At 29.9% G+C, this 17,852-nt stretch overlaps 1 protein-coding gene across 1 annotated transcript; it reads left to right on the forward strand.

Annotated features, from left to right (window-relative positions):
- Positions 1-9,517: 9,517 nt before the first annotated feature.
- LOC114290917 (EIN3-binding F-box protein 1) lies at positions 9,518-13,126 on the forward strand. Its single transcript, XM_028234922.2, has 2 exons — positions 9,518-9,912; positions 10,465-13,126. Exons 1-2 carry the CDS (start codon positions 9,888-9,890, stop codon positions 12,369-12,371), a joined length of 1,932 nt encoding a protein of 643 aa, XP_028090723.2. The 5' UTR covers positions 9,518-9,887; the 3' UTR covers positions 12,372-13,126.
- The last annotated feature ends 4,726 nt before the right edge of the window (positions 13,127-17,852 follow it).

A 17,852-nucleotide genomic window follows, 5' to 3' on the forward strand; every position in this document is an offset into this window, starting at 1 on the left:
CCAATACCAACGAAACGTAAAGCAGGTTTCCAAATTCAATAATTACTTGACCTAGACGTCTATCATGCCATTAAGGTGGGTGTTGTGAAGGCTTTGTCCAAACAACGAAAGAGAGAGGGAGTGAGAGATGATGACAATTTTGAGAGGGTAAGTATGAGATGACTATAGAGGCTTCACCAAGATAAGATCCATTGATTCTAACCCTCTCTTTAGGTACAATATTCCTTTAGACCTTTCTTAGTCTTCTTTTTATCTTTTGGCTACATATATATACAATGGACTTGCTTGCCCTCTTATAACCAAAATTAATGTTCATTTGCACATTACACCCAATTGTCTAAGAGCATAGAACCAAAAGGAAAATGAGTTATAAATAAAATTGTAATATAGAATTTGTCAAAAGAACAATATAACAAGAATCACATTTAAAATGGGGAGACATAAAACTGACATTTCACCTAAATAAATATTTTGTATCAATTTTATATTTGCACAACAATTCTCAAATAAAAAATATAGGTTGCGTTTGGTTTAGTTTTAGAATCATGATTTGAGAATTGATTTATATTTTGAATTTATGAGTTGTTGAATAATGATTTGAAAAGAGAAAATTTATTTGGTTATAAGTTTTGAAAAATTTTGAATTGAGTTTTGAATTATTGAAATGCGTTTTGAAATATATAAAAAAAAATGTTTGGTTATGAGTTTTGAAAAGAGTTTTCAAAACTTAATTCAAAAACTTATAACTCATAACCAAACATACAACTCAAAACTCTATTGAAAATTCTATTCAAAACTCAAAACTGAACTCTTTTTAAAATTTAATTAAAAAAAATCCAAAAATATTTATTTATTTAAAATATTAAAAATATATACTATTTTTTGTTAAAAAAATATTTAGCTAGTGCTTTAAAATTATTTTGGATTGTATATTTGGTTAGAAATTTTTTTTAACTATTTTGTTTTAAAATGTTTTCTTATTTTTTAAAAAATTATTGTGACAATTAATTTTTATTTAATTTTTTTTTGTTAATTTTAAATAAATGGCCAAATAATTTGTCATTTTAGTCTAAAAAATAATTTCTATGTTTAAAAAATATCAAAAACAAATATTTTTTTTTTTCTTCACATAACAAGTAGCAATTTAAAAAAAATAAAAAATAAAAAAATTGCTTTGGTCAACAGGCCGGGTGGACGACTGGATAGATCTAAAAATTCAAAAAAATATTCGAGAGAATGTCCAGACAGACGATCAAATAGACCGAAAAATTTAAAAACTCTCTGACTTATTAAATATATTTTCAAATATGTTTTAAAATGTGATTTGAAATTATATTTTAAAAATTATAATCAATTAAAAGATTAGAATATAAAAATAAAATTGTGATTTGAGAATAAAACGGAACAGAGCGATAATGTATTCATTCCTCATGACATGTGGCCCCAAGTCTTTGGACACCAATTGCAGGCTCTCAGAGACAAATCCACAAAAGAAATGCTCTCTCTCTTTCTCTCTCTCCGCGTTCACATATTGACTAAGCCTCCGTTTGAAAAGTGGGTTGACTTTTTGACTTTTTGGTTTTTTGACTATTTTAGCTTGGGCTATTTTAGCCTGGTTTGGGAAGGGCTTTTTGACTTTTTTGACTTTTTTTGTGAGAGAGGATTGTAATGATTATGGGTTGGATTTGATGTTTTGTTTTTTGTGGCTAAAATAGCCTATTTTGTTTTTTGTGGCTATTTTAGCCCCAAACCAAGTTCCCAAACAATGCCTATAGCTAATTAATTAGTCGGTGGTCAACTTATTTTGGGAAGATGGTAAAAAGTAATTTTTTGACTTTTAATCAAGTTTTTGGCTTTTTTAGACAAATGATTTGGGAAGTTAGTAAAAAGTGACTTTTGACTTTTTTTATTAATGTTTGTTTTTGATGTCAAATCATAATAAAATGACCAAACTACCCCCATTTATTTAAAATATTTACAACTTCACCTATGTAACACATTTTGACCCATGAAGGTAAAATTGTAATTTCACCGTTGGCTAAAAACCAACTTCCCAAATGAAAAAAAAAAGACAAAAAAGGCAACTTTTGACTTTTGTTATAAATCAAAAAAAGTGACTAAAAGCCAACTTTCCAAAATAGCTCTAAGTTTACTTGTACTTTTTTTTTTTTTTTTAACGTGAAGAAAGAATGTTCCGTTGCATATCATAATATTCGTGATATTGATCTCAAATTATTTAATTATCGATCAGATTTAATCCAATATATAAGAAGGGACTCACTACCAAATACTTTATAGATCACATCCATGCGTCATAAAAACTAAGTATTAATCAAAATACAATGCAAAGTCTTCATAGAAAGAGAGCGCCCCAAAACTTGATCTTGACTCATTCCTATAGAATGTAATGCGTTGTCCATGAGACCACCAGCCTATTGGTAACCAATTTTACTTTTATTAATTGAACCAATTGCTTAGAAATTGCATAGGTGCAACTTAGGTGTTTATGAGTTTACATAAATCAGTGGAAAAATTATCATTTTAATTTTTTTGTTGGTCAAAGTAATTACTTAACACAATAAGTAATGCTAGAATAATCAAATTTTGAATAATTATTTCAAATATCATAGAATTTGTTATTTATGTATTGATATAAGACATTAAATGTGAAGTTTTAGCCCAAAAAAAAAAAACTAAAAACTTAACCAACTATTTATCACATATCAGATGATAATTAAAATTTAATTACAATAACATTATTGTAACATGCGTGAACATAAAAATCTAATATTAATTCAAAACTTAATCGATTATCCAATTTTATGTTTATCATCAATACAGTGAGTCTTAGGATAAATTTAAAACTTACCAAAGTTTTTAAACTCAGATTTTTTCTTGCAGTGTTTTAAAAAATTATGATTGCAATCGTGGACCTACAATGTGATAAATGTTGGCAAACAAGATGTGGCTTTTAATCTTCATTTTATCATGTAATTAAAGTGATTTGCAAACAAAACCTCAAATCCATTTTAATGGATAATGCTCAAACAAATAGTGCTTGAAATCAAATTACTAAGTGTAACTCATGTTAGACTTGTTAAAAATTCATTTGAGATCTATTTTTTTATATAAAAAGTCATGTTTGAACATATTTTGAAACTCGTTAATTTTCTGAGCTTGGCTTTAACTCAGCACAATAAAATTGTATACACTATAAAATTGAATAAAAAAATTAGGATAAATTGCAAATACACTTCCTAAAGTTTGATTAAAATATAGATCACCCTCTGTGATTTGAAAAATTACAAATATCTCATTGTCATAATTTTTTATTTAACAGAACTAATAAAAAATTTTAAAATTTTAACTATTCTCTTATATAACAATAAAATTATTTGAATTGTTAATTGAAACATATTTGTGACATAATTAAAAACAGTTAATTGACTTAATAATTTATTAATAAAATGTAGTCAATTGTTATGTGGTTATAAACATAAAGGAGAGAGGTAAATTTTTAAAACCGTAAAGGCAATTCGTATTTTAAATAAATTTCAAAAGTTATATTTATAAACATCAAGTTACTCGAGTTTGGCTCAATTAAAACTCATTTAAGGTTAACTTTAAATTAATAAATTAAATTTGAACACATTTAAAAAAAATTAAATCAAATTTAAATAATCTACTACCATACTTGTTTACAGCTTGAATGTCAAAAACTTTTCCCAAACTACTTTATAAACTATTTAGCCAATTGGGTAACTCAGTTGGCCATTCCTTTGCGCTTTCAAGTGAGAGGGGATAAATCATTGTGAGAGCTTTGTAAATTAATTCTATCCTTTGGTTTAAGTGGGTATTTGGTAGTGTTTTTAAAAATTGATTTCAACTCTACTGTGAAAATACGTTTATCCGGTCATCCTCCCAGATGTCCCCTCCCGGATGTCTGCCGATTGATTGAAACAATTTTTTTTTTTTGACACCTGTTCTTTTTATATTTTAAATAAAAAAAATTCAATTTTTTTTTTAAATTTTTTTATGAACTTTGAATAGAATTTCAGATTGTGTGTTTGGTTATAAGTTGTAAGTTTTTGAATCAAATATCATATGACACATCAAAAATTTCAAAACTTATAACCAAATAATATTTCACACTCAAATCGTAATTTCAAAACTTACAAATTCAAAATACAACTCTATTTTCAAATCATAATTCTAAAATTTTACCCAACGCTGCCTTATAATTTGTTTCCAATTTTCCTTGGTTGTTTATTTCTCCTCTTGTATTAATGTAATGAGGCGATGTTTTACGTAATTTATTGTTCAATGGATGTAATTCTCTGAATATTTGTAAATATTCTCAGACTAAGGGCTAGTTTGGCAGTTTTAAAAAAATTTAAAAAGTTAAAAAATTATCAAAAAAGTTAAAGGTTATCACTATTCACAAAAAAATAATATAAAAAAATTAATATACATAATATTAAAATACAAATCAACTTCACGCCACTCTAGGTGCTGACGTCAAAGCAAAGCAGTGAAATAAAAAATAAATAAATTACATGTGTATATTTACTAAGTTGGATGGTAAAGTTGGGCCCACCATGAGTCCCGTTTTGATAATCCGAATCGTTAATATGTAGAAATCGTCTAGTACTATATGCTTGTAAAAAATCACGTCTATCAGATATCGCTAACTATATGATCAAATCAGTTTTGTATAAAAAAATGGATGGTGTTATAGTTAACATGTGACAAAAAAAACTAACACGATCAGATAGCTTTCGATATCCAATGAACGTGATTTTTTTTAAGCATGTAGTACTCGACGAGTTCTACACATTGAACGGTTCTGATTAGAAAAACGGGACCCGTGGTGGCCCTCAGGGGCCGAACAATACCATCCCATCAAAGCCCAAAAAGGAAGCAATCTTTTTCTATCTCCTACCCAGCCGACTCCACTGCCCAACCTATACGGATTAATTAATTATTTTCTCCTACACACTAATTTATACAATTTTTAATACATATTTTTTTATAAAAAGTAAAAAAGTTAACCCAAACCTCTCTGTTTTTTCCTCAACTTTTTAGTCTAAAAAGATAAAAAGTGCACTTATTTAGGACACTCCAAGCAACTTATAAATGACAAAAATAAATTTGCTGTAAAAAGCTAATAAGAAGATAATATATAACTAACCCCAAACTAATCCTTAACCCAAGTTAAGCAAAGTTGGTAGGGATAAGAACCAACTAAATTGCAAATTAAATAATAAATCCAAGACTCTGTGCATTGTATACATGATCAATTGAAATTGCATTTACTCACATCGGAGACTAATTAAGAAGGCATGTTACTTCATTGAAATTGTGTATTAATCTTACAAGATACAATTAATCCTACTCATCTAAACTTCTTAACTTGCAAACCTTATAATTAACTTGCAAAACTTGCCCTATCACCACTTTCATAATTGTTTTGAAAAGATGGTTAAAAACTACTTTTTAACCTTTTTTTGATTTTTTTATGAGAAAAAAAAGTGAGTTAAAAGCTGAAAAATGACTTTTAACTCACTTTTCAAAATAACCCTTAGTCACCATCATGCCCCCTCAATCCCCTTGCCTCATCTCCATCTTGGATTGTTGTCTTCTTTCATGAGTTTCTTGAAGATAAGAAGTATATGGATTAGTCTCATATTGTTGCTCTCAATTTGATGCATCAATGTTGTCTATCAAGCAGCAAAATTCAAAATTTTAAATTTTCTACTCCCTGTCGTGTTAATTCTTTTAATCAACGAATTAGTTTGGATACTAGTGTATGCACCTCAATGTCAGGTTAGAGATTCATCTCTCCCTACCAACATATGGGTCTTCCACTCTATATTTGTTTGGAGTATATATATATATATATATATTTTTGTTGATTTATTGTATTTTTTAGTAATGTGTTGTTAAAATTTCTTGCATAATTAGATATCTAATCTAATGTAAGTCCCATTATATTTGTAAATATTTCTTATGGATTAACAAAAAAGAAAAGAAAAACGTAGTGAATTTTTCGTCAGGCAATTATATATATTTCTTTGCTCTTATGAGCTCTTGTATTATTTGTTTAACATGTAGGTTCTTTTGGAAAGTGGATTAACTTTATAATTTTTTGGCTATTTTATTATTTTAGTTTGAGGTTAAAAAGTCTCATTTTAAAAGGACTTTTTAACCTTCTTGATTTTTTGTGAGAGAAAGAATGTAATGATTATGGGTTAAATGTGATATTTTATCAGCCTCGTTTAGAAACATGCTTTTTTAGTAATTTTTTGACTTTTTGGCTAAAATATAATGTAAAAAAAACTAGTATGTTTGGGATGATTTTTTGATTTTTTACGAAAAAATGTGTAAAAAGTAGAGAGAAAATAAAATCTTTAACTTTTTAGTATAGATTGTTGACTTTTTGATTTTTTTAATGGCTTTTTGAATTTTTAGCTAAAAAAATACTTGCCAAACGATAATTGAGCTAAAAAGCTTGTTTTATTTTTTTTATAACTAAAACAGTCCCAAATCCATCCAATCCCTCTTCCCAAACGAAGCTTACTTCACTTATTATTAAGCTACACTCCAAATTTTAAATAATAATTATTAATTAGTTAATTAATTTTATTTTTTATTATTTTTTTTATGCAGATACTGCACATATTCATTATGGAGCATTATTTTTTGCTTTGGATGTTGAAAAATATATTTACCCACCGACAAGGGAGAAAAAAATAATCAGCTTGCTTGGTTATATTTTTTCAAAAATACTTTTCAAAAAATTTTATTTTATTATTTTTTTTATTTTTACTAAATTTTTTTAATATTTTAAGCAATTTTTTTTTTATTTTTTAGACATACCTAACATAAATATACTTAAAAAGTAAAAAATTTGTGTAAAAAATCTTTTAAAAATTCACTAAATACCAAAAGTATAAAAAAAAATACGAGAGCTCAGTACATATTTTATATTTTTATGTATTTATTAAATTTTTAAAATATTTTTTCACAAATTTTTTACTTTTTAGATACATTTAAGTAAGGTGCATCTAAAAAAGTAAAAAAAAAATGTTTAAAATTTTAAAAATATTCACTAAAAATAAAAAAATACAAAAATTAAAAAACTGAATTTTTAAAAAACTTAATTCAAAAAATTCAAACCAAACACACTGAATAATTTTTACCACTGAATCAATCACTTATTTGACAAGTGAGGTTATGTACCCCTTATTTTGTTCGGAGCACTTTGTTAAATTCAGATCAAGTAATACATTAATCAATTAAGACATTCTAATTTTATGAATTGATTGTACATTTTTTCCCCATTTAATTCAAATATAATATTATAATAAAAATTAATAAATTACAATCATAAATGATAAAGATAAAATATAACATATAATTAATACAAAGAAATTTCTAAATGCGCATGAATTAAATGTAATTTTTTTTTTATTTGATTCAAATATAATATTATACTGAAACTTAATAAATTACAATTAGAATGATAAAGATGAAATACAATATATAATTAACAATAACAAAAACAAAAACCTATCAAAGGAGAATGAAAAGCTCCAACAAACATGCAAGTCGTGAGATTCAAACTATTAATCTCTTAGTGAGACGTAACATTATAGTCAATCAGATTAATACAATTGATTAATTGTACATGTTTTAAAATACTTATTTTATTAAACTGTTGTATTATTTAAACTAAGGTCATGTTTGGATCAATTTTTTGCCAATTTTTTTTTATATTATATTTATTTGGTTTTAGTTAAAGCATGACCGATATCTTATTTTTGCAATGCACATAAGAATGAGGTGAACATTACTAATTTCATCAAAGAAAGGAAATGAGCTTTATTGCTGTGTTTATAAAAGTTTTTTAGTTTTCAGAATTACGAAAATAGATAGCCTACTTACCCAAAAAAAATAAGATAGCCGAATTGAATAATTCATTCGATTTCTTGTTCTGATTTTTTCCCCCCAAAATTAAGTGAAAAAATAATAAAGAATCTTGTTTAGTTGAGTTTTTAAAAATTACTTTTATTTTCAAAAAAGTTTGATGAAAATAACACTAATTTTTTTTAAAAATGATTTTATTTTTTTCTCAAAAAAAGGGAAAAATCTTAGAAAAAAACGAAAAAAAAAAAAATCATATGAAAGTAGTAAGTGTATTTTTTAATTTTTTTTTTGGTGTTATCAAATTAGATTCTATTTTATTTATAAAAAAATTAAAAAATTATTTTTGAAATTTCAACCAAACATGTTAATTTGTAGATTTTCAAATTTATTTTTTATTTTTTTAACAATTGACGAGGAAATACGGAAATGAAATACAACGGTAAACTCGAATCTAAATATCACAAATCTTGGTCAGTAAACGAACACATTTGCCTCATGAGTAGTTCCTAGTAATTCCTTGAGTGTTGTAAATTTAGAAACAAAATGGGTAGGCGTACTGACGATCGAACTCAGATTTAAATATAAAAATTGTGTATTTGGTAGCCTAGTTGGATGATTAGTCACAATTTATTGATCGTGGCTGTCATCTTGGTTAGAGTTTGTTGACTGCAACTATCATGGTGTCTTCTGGTGGTCTGGTGGAACAGTTTTTGTGATTAGTTATGTGTTTGGTCCTCTATGTATATAGCATTGTTAATTTAGAAATTATAAATATTAAAATGACGAAATTCCATTTTGTCAAAAAATTAAATAATTTTCTTTCTAGCAAGCAACAATCTAATTTTTTTGCTTGGGATATGTTATTTAAAATATTTTTTAACTTTAAAAAAAGGTGTAGAAAAATAAAGAAATATTGTGATCAAAATAAGTGCTCTTATCAAATAAGCGCACTTACTTAGATAATCCTAAACAATATGTTATTATTTTTTTAGGAGGATGATTTCTTCTAGTCCAAAATTTAGACTAGCGAAGGTTGTTTGGACCTGTAAGGCCCACTAAGGGTTCTGTTTTGATGATATGAATTATTTATTTTGTTGAGAATTTTGTGTAATTTATTCATAAAACAAATTAAATCAATCCGTTAACTATAACTTATTCAATTTATCGTATTTTTGTTAAAAAAAAATAGACAACAATTATGTTTTTAAAAAATAATTTTTTATAACAAAATTAATAAATTAAACAAATTACAGTCATTAAATTGACTTTTTTTTTGACAAATAAAATACCTAAAATACTTAACAAAATAAATAATTTAAATTATCGAAATAGAATCTTCTATGAGCCCAAACAGTTGCCTTTAATCTAAAATTAGACTGGAGGGAATTTTTTTTGTTAATTAATTTATTTATTTTTGCTGACAACTAAAATTTCCAATTGGAGAATAGAAAATTAAGAAAGAACTGCAAGCAGCCCGTTGCCGGTCAATGACAGGTAGTTGTTTTGTAGTATTTCGCTTTCAGTACAAGTGGCGAGCCGTGAGAGATAACCGGTAAACACCGGTTTTAGGGAAGGATTCATTGAACGCGCTCTCAAGAGAGAGAGAGAGAGAGAGAGAAAGAAAGAAAGAGAGAGAGAGGGAGAGAGAGAGAGACTGAAGACTGACACATCAGCTGTACACAGTGCACGCATATATGATATATGTATCTATCTAAACTATATATATTCACACTGTTGTGTAAAAACAAACACAGACCAACAACATTCCTCAACCTCCTCTTTCTCTCTCCTTTTTTTTCCCTACTGGTTAGGGTTTCTGATCATCTTGGACCTTCTATCTTTGTAATGCAATCGGTGCCTGGAGATCTACACATATATCTGCTCTGCTTTCTGTTGTTTTTGGTGATCGATCTGATCATTTTTGGTCTCGATTGGGGGGTTTATACTCAGAACCAGCCATGCCTGCTCTCGTTAATTACAGTGGTACGTTTCGAATCTTTTTGTGTTTTTTTTTTTTGTTTTTTCGATTTTTTTGGTTTTGGTTTGTTGGTCGAGCTTGAATTTAGCTTGAATGGTGGTGTAACAAAGAATAATTTATCTGAGTCTTGTTTTGATCATATGATTATGTTATGAAAGCCTATAGATCTGTAAGAATTTGTAGACCTTGTTTGAGCTTCTGATTGATGTGTTAGAATCAAAAAAAGCCGTCTTGGATTGTTTAGTACTTCCTGATATGAAAATTTGGTCTGAAAATTGTTTGTAAGATTGATTGATGTGATAAGAGAAAACCCAACTCATCTGAAAACTCTTTGTTCAATTAAAAAAAAAAAAACATTTGAAGACCAGTGCAACCAGTTTTCTTGGTGAATTCTTCAAAAAAAAGTTATCTAGAAAGACATTCCTCGTGTGTATGTGTGTTGTGGTTTTAATGAACCCTTTGGTAATAAAACTCTTGAACCTTGTTTGACTGGAGAGTTAATGGTATATTTGTATGGGCAGATCAGCTGATGTTAGTATTTGTTATTGGGTTTACAGGGGATGATGAATTTTATTCTGGGGGGTCCGTCTATTCCATGGATTCGAGCCTCTTGTGTTCTATTGGTTATTGCCCTCCTAGCAAGCGGGCTCGAATCACTTCCCCATTTGCTTTCTCTGGTAACATGTTTGAGGAGAGAACACCATCCATTGAAGTTCTTCCGGATGAATGCCTCTTTGAGATTTTCAGACGCCTCCCTGGAGGCCAATCAAGAAGTGCCTCTGCTTGTGTATCCAAGCGTTGGCTCATGCTCTTAAGTAGTGTACGCAATTCTGAGATTTGCAAGAGCAAGAATGCTAAAGTAAATGAGTCATCCGATGATGTAGATATGATATCTAGTAATGAAGATCTGGAACTCAAGAGCGACGATGGATGTCTTACAAGGTGCTTGGAAGGGAAGAAAGCAACGGATATTAGACTTGCTGCTATTGCAGTTGGAACTTCAAGTCGTGGGGGACTTGGTAAGCTTTCAATCAGGGGAAGCAACGCTACTCGTGGAGTCACCTGCCATGGTCTCTCCGCTATTGCTCATGGTTGCCCTTCGTTGAGGGTGCTTTCTCTGTGGAATGTCCCATGTATTGGGGATGAAGGTTTGTTTGAGATAGCCAGGGAATGCCATTTGTTGGAGAAGCTTGACCTCTGTCAGTGTCCTTCGATTTCCAACAAGGGTTTGATTGCAATTGCAGAGAACTCACCAAATTTGTCTACTTTAACGATTGAATCTTGTCCAAAAATCGGCAATGAGAGCTTGCAAGCTATTGCACGGTGCTGCCCAAAGCTTCAGTCCATCACAATCAGAGACTGCCCTTTGGTTGGGGATCAGGGAGTTGCAAGCCTCTTGTCGTCAGCCTCTTCTGTCTTGACAAAGGTAAAGCTTCAGGCCTTGAGCCTTACCGATTTCTCTCTTGCTGTAATTGGGCATTATGGAAAGGCCCTTACAAGTCTTATCCTTAGTGGGCTTCAAAATGTGAGCGAGAGGGGATTTTGGGTCATGGGAAATGCTCAGGGTTTGGAAAGATTGGCATCGCTGACAATTACTTCTTGTCGCGGGACAACGGATGTGAGTCTTGAGGCCATAGGAAAGGGCTGCCATAACTTGAAACAGATGTGCCTCCGTAAGTGTTGCTTTGTATCAGATAGCGGGTTGGTAGCTTTTGCCAAAGCTGCTGGATCTCTTGAGAGCCTGCAATTGGAGGAGTGCAACAGGATCACCCAATCCGGGATTTTGGGTGCCCTCTCAAATGGTGGATCAAAGTTGAAATCTCTTGCCCTAGTAAAATGCATGGGAATCAAGGATCTATCAGTCGAAACACCCTCACTCTCTCCATGTGAATCTCTTCACTGCTTGTGCATTCGAAACTGCCCGGGTTTCGGTAGTGCTAGCTTGGCCACAGTGGGGAAGTTGTGCCCTCAGCTTCATCACGTAGATCTAAGCGGGCTTTGTGGAATAACTGATACCGGGCTTCTTCCACTCGTGGAGAGCTGCGAAGCAGGACTCATTAAGATGAATCTTAGTGGTTGCTCAAATTTGACAGACGAAGTGGTTTCCGCCATTGCTAGGCTACATGGTGGAACCCTTGAAGTGCTGAATCTTGATGGTTGCAATAAGGTTACCGATGCAACCCTTGTGGCAATTTCTGACCACTGTCTCATATTAAATGATCTCGACCTGTCCAAGTGTTCAATCACCGATTCTGGCATTGCTGCGTTGTCTCGTGGAGAGCAGCTGAATTTGCAGATCCTTTCCCTGTCCGGTTGCTCCAAGGTATCAAATAAAAGTACGTCTTCCCTGAGAAAATTGGGCAAAACCCTAGTGGGATTGAACCTCCAACATTGCAATTCAATCAATAACAGCATGGTTGAGCTACTTATGGAGAGCTTGTGGAGATGTGATATCCTATCCTAGATCAGGGAAAGAAGATATCAGTGTGAAGCTAGCAGATAATAGATGCCTAGAGCGTACTAGTTAGTTTTCAGTTTTTAGCACATCAGAAGCGGGCGTCCTGGTAACCCGGTGGCTTGGTTGTTTTCCAGGGGACTTTGGCAGATCTCTTTTTCATGTCTCTTTTTTGCAGGTTCGGAAGAGAACCTGTTTTAACTATTTTAGTCTTCCCATCAATGGGGGGCTGCCTCTTTCACAGCCATGGTTCCCTGAGAATACAGTTACCAAGTCTTGGGAATTTAGGTGTTTCTGGATACTCCATTCCCCGACATACAAGTTCCTGGTTCTGTTTTGCTGGGTTTTCAATACCCGGTATTTGTTTTAGCTTGGTCGTGCCCTCCTTCCTGATGTGCCTTGATAGTGTCTCTCCATGTCGGTTTCTAGTGTCTTTCAGAGTCGTTTGTGTGTTCAACACTCTTGTTTTGGGTTTGTTTATCTAGGGTTTGTTTATCTAAGTTATGTGTTCTTAGGGTGTGGTTGCTATGGGCAGTTCAAAGTGTGGGGTACCTCGGATTCTTGGGCTTCGGGCATGGCAGTTAGTTCATTTTAGCTTGCCATGACAACCTTGTTGGGTTGTTTTTTCACGTGCCGGGTCCAAGTTTTTGGTAGGATTTTCAAGTCCTATTTTTTTTTTTGCAGGTCTCCTTGCCTGTGAATTGAACCTTGCAACTACTCTTTTACTTTGTAATGGAATGATATTTCCCTATTGTGTTCTTTTATGTTTGTTCTTGATTTTGCTTATGTGAATGGTTATTTGATTAAATATGAAAGAGACTTCTTCTTAGACAGTAAACTTAGGCCTTAGCTTGCCATCTTCTAAATAAGTCAAAAAGTCACTATCCTATTTAAATCACATTATCTTATTTAAGTCACATCAATTCTCTATTAAGTCACTTCAAATTCAATTCATATTTCATAAAAAGTCAAAAAGTGCACTCAGGAGTTGTTTGAGATGTCTTAAATAAGTGTATTTTTTTGACTTTTTATGAAATATGGATTGAGTTTGAAGCGATATAGTAGAGAAATGATATGACTTAAATATGATGATATGACTTAAATAGGATAGTGATTTTTTAACTTTTTGACTTTTTTTAAAAATATCAAACTAAGCCTTGTTTAGAGCATTCCAAACAATCTCTTAATATGGAACACCCAAAAAGACCAGACCACATTAGACCAACCACAATAAAGCCACCAGAAAGAGAAAACAAGCCAATCAAGCTAACTTTCGCCAGCTAATCAAGCTAATAATTAGTTAGTTATGTGATTTAAATTCATTTGATATATATATATATATATATATATGCTCACAAGAGGTGAGCTCCGTACCCTTTTTGTAAAGGATGCCATAAAATAGGTCCTGTCAGGCTCAAGTCATACTTGCACCACATAAGGATGTCTCATTCCAAGTTCGGTCCAACATGACATATAATGTTGCCAGTACAAATCTAATACGGCTCAACATTGAGCCTAATTTTGTCATCCAAAAAATTGTCATAAAAGATTTTTTCAATCTCAAGTCATATGAGTAATTTTTAGTTTTTATTGTTGTAGAGTTACTAAATTGAATCTTTTTATTAAAGATAAGATTATATTGATATCTCATGCGATTTGACAAAGTTATAGTTGATTTTGTAGTTTTAACATTATTACACCGACGTTTTAATATTATTGCACTGATTTTCTTTTTAATAAGCTTAAAAAATCTAAAATTATAAAGTCACGAAGATATATAAGAAAAAATGTAATGCAAAATAAATTAAAATATCATTTTTCATTCATATGACTACTGAATTATTGATGAAAAGGGAGATTAAGTATTTTGTGAACTAAAATTTGAAGGAATTCTAATGTAATTATGAGAAAATTATAAGACTCCCAAGAATTTTTTATCTCTAGAAAAGTTGGTGTAATTTACATTTTTTTAATAATGATTTGAATTTAGGTATTAACAAATTTTAATGCTACAAGCTTATACTTTTTCATATATTTTCTTAGGTTTTTAGTTTATTATGTAACCAAATAATATAAGAATAAAAATTAATATTTTATAAATGACCAGTTGGTATGATCTTTCTCATCCTAAACTCAAATTGAAAATTCAACAAGTTCAAAATTTCAGTCTAACTCAATCCTATAAGTCAAATAGTTATCTCAAATTCTAAAAATATCAAATTAGATTGAGTTAGGAGTACTATCGAGCCTCATGGCCACCCTACACAGAAAGGAGCTGGCAGCCCAACCATTGTTTCAAATCTTTTTGAACAATGATATGGTCAATAATAATAGCGAATGAAAATGTTAAAAACACTATCCTTAGAGTTATTGTTAATATTGATAAATGTGTAAAAAGGGTATAGAAATATATAGAAATATTTTAAAATATATAACTGACGTATTATAATTATAAATATTTTTTGGTAGTTTATATTCTTTAATGATATTGTGCCATTTTGGGAACATGGTAAAAAGTCACGTTTTTAGACAATGTCCAAAAACGTGGCTGCCAAAAACGCTAGAAAAGTCATTTGGCAAGTGTCAAAAACGCAGTCGTAAAATTACAAATTAGGACCTATGAAAAAAAAATAAAAAAATAAATCTCTTATGTTGGGTAAGGGTATTTTGGTCATTTTAATTTGATTTGACACTATAAATAAATATTAAACTAAAAAGCAAAAAGTCAGTTTTTTACCAACTTCTCAAATCACTTTAAAAAAAGCCAAAAAACTTGGTAAAAAGTCAAAAGCTAGTTTTTTACCAACTTCCCAAAACAACCCATTGTCACTAGCAAGATCCAACAATGAGTTGCCCAATCTATATATTATTGTGAAGAATCCATTTTTGGATGTTGTTCTGATGGCTAAGCAACTCCTTGATATTAAAACAAGTTAGATTTGAGTAGATGTGTTCTTGTGTTGAAATGATGAAGATATGACTTTGTTGTCTGTTTGGCTTCATGCATTGAGGAGGGAAATAGGTTCAATGAACTTACAAGAAACATTGGACCACAAAGGACTAAAATCTTATAGGCCATTGGTTTCAGAGATTAGGTGAGAAAAAGAAAAGTCATTAAGAAAGAGAAAGGAAATTTTCTTGTACCTTCTTTCTCGCTTGGTTGTTGAAATGGTGATCAATAAAATTCATTAAAATGTATTGATTGTGTTTGGTTGAATTTTTAAAATTTATTTTTGACATATTTTTTTAAATTTCAAATTAAGAAAATAATGAGATTTAATTTTTTTTTCCCACTAAACTAGTTTTTAAAAAATTTCACAAACAAAATCGGGAAACTTAACCAATTTTCTTATTTTTATTTTTGTTTTATTATTATTATTGTTATTATTATTTTTTTTTTCCATTGAAGATCGACAAAAATAACGAGATTTGGTAAAGAAAAGATACCAAATGTCGAGTTCTTATAATATCGAAATTGCCAATTAAAATATAGAGCAAGGAAATGGAATCTTATGGTGTGCACTCCTTTGGTGGTGTGTATGATATCTATCCTATCGTAAAAATGTACAATTTTATTATAAAATTTTGTAATATCAATTATAAAATACGTAATTTCATTATAAATTAGCGTAATAAAAAATGTCGTAATCAAGTCATAAATTTTGGCAATATAATTTTTGGACATTTTTGTTATTCCAATTTATGGCAAGATTATGCATTTTATGATTGATATTACAAAATTTTGATACAAAATGACACATTTTTGTGGTAGGAGGGGTGAATATTCGTTAGGCCGGGCCAACTACATAATAAAGGATTTTGTGTGTGCTCAACTCCGACCTGACCCGACCCTAACATTGGACCACTATATCTGCCCAAATCTGGCCCAAAAAATAATTATAAATACCAAGTCCAACCATCGGGTTATATGTTAAAAAAAATAAAACATTCCATAATTAAATTCAATCACACATTATATTTCTTAAAAAAATATACTAACATGATTATAAATTGAAATATTTTGTGTATAAAATTGAAGGATTTCTTAGATAAATTCAATTGTCTAAGTTATTAGGTTTAGTGGATATTTTTTTGTTGGTGAGAGATTCATCTTTTATAAAATAATTTTGTGAGAAGTCCTTTTATTGTTTTGAAGAACATTTTTTTTTCCATTTGACCCCTTATCTATCTGTTGAAATTTTTTAACTATCTATTCAAATACTTTTTTATCTGTTTAATTTTTTACTATCTATTTAATTTTTTTCTCTTATCTATTCAAATATCTGTCAAAATTTAATTATCTGTTCAAATTTTTTTGCTTGAATTCTATTTCTCGAAATTCAATATATTCAAAAAAAAATAATAATTTTTTTTTCTATATGTTGAAATATCAAGCCAAAGCAAATTCTATCTATTGAAATATAGAGCTAAACCAACCCTTATCTGTGGCAGTCAAGCCAAACCAAACCCTATCTGTTCAATTTTTTTTCCTACCTATTCAATGTCGCACCTGGATTTTCACTTTTAATAGTTATTGGGAAAATTTTGAGTTTCAAATAGTGATGTTTGAAATATTGTTTTTAATTTTATTATTTCACTCAAACCCTTGAAAGATTTATTCAGAGTCGCCACCAAACATAGAGTTTAGATGTATTAGGCCACCCATAAAATATATTTTTGTTGAACCAGTATTTTTATATTTCCTTTTTACCAATGTAGGGTCAATTTTATTTTAATGACTCTCATTAATGGTCTGTGTGAATCAGAGATGAGTTTGGGGGTTTTATGTTACGAGTAAGGAAGGGGTTAATTAGATATCCTACATCGCCCTTTCAGTACTGTTTTCTTTGTATGTGTTGAAACATGTTAGAGTGCATGTGCTTTGATTTTTGAAATGATTGGTTTACATATTTGTTAATTTTATTGTTTATGGAGATGAGAATGTGCTAATTGTGATATTTATTAATATGCTTATGGGATTGATGGCAAGTGGATGGTTGTTAGTATTAATATACCAAACCCAATGTATGGGTGAGAATGTGCTCATAGTAACTATTAATTTGCTTACAGGCCTGATGACGAGTGGATGGTTATTGGTATTAATATACCTAGCCCAATATATGGGTAATTTAATATAATAATAATATATATATATATATATATAAAAGTTAGTGGTTAGTTTGCTAGAAGTCTGGGCAATAGTATATTTACTATATACTATGCTAGGAATAATAATATTTTATATACACATTTATAGTGCCGAAAATGTAAATAAAAGACTGAAAAAGTCCGTGACACTATATTTATTATACATTCAGCTAAGAGGCAGTATATAATAATAATATGTATTATTTACATACATATAGTACTGGTATTTAAATGACAAAAATGTAAATAAAGACTGAAAAAGTTCGTGCTGGTGTATTTACTATACATTTAGCTAAGGGATAGTATATAATAATATATAATACTGGTATTTAAATGATAAAA

The sequence above is a fragment of the Camellia sinensis genome, chromosome 13, assembly GCF_055761805.1.
Source record: "Camellia sinensis isolate YWXY chromosome 13, ASM5576180v1, whole genome shotgun sequence".
Classification (NCBI taxonomy): Eukaryota; Viridiplantae; Streptophyta; class Magnoliopsida; order Ericales; family Theaceae; genus Camellia; species Camellia sinensis.

Coding starts and splice junctions, on each gene's coding strand:
- LOC114290917 (XM_028234922.2), top strand. CDS start 9,888: ATGCCTGCTCTCGTTAATTACAGTG. Junction 9,913..10,464: donor TGCTCTCGTTAATTACAGTG/GTACGTTTCGAA, acceptor TTGGGTTTACAG/GGGATGATGAATTTTATTCT.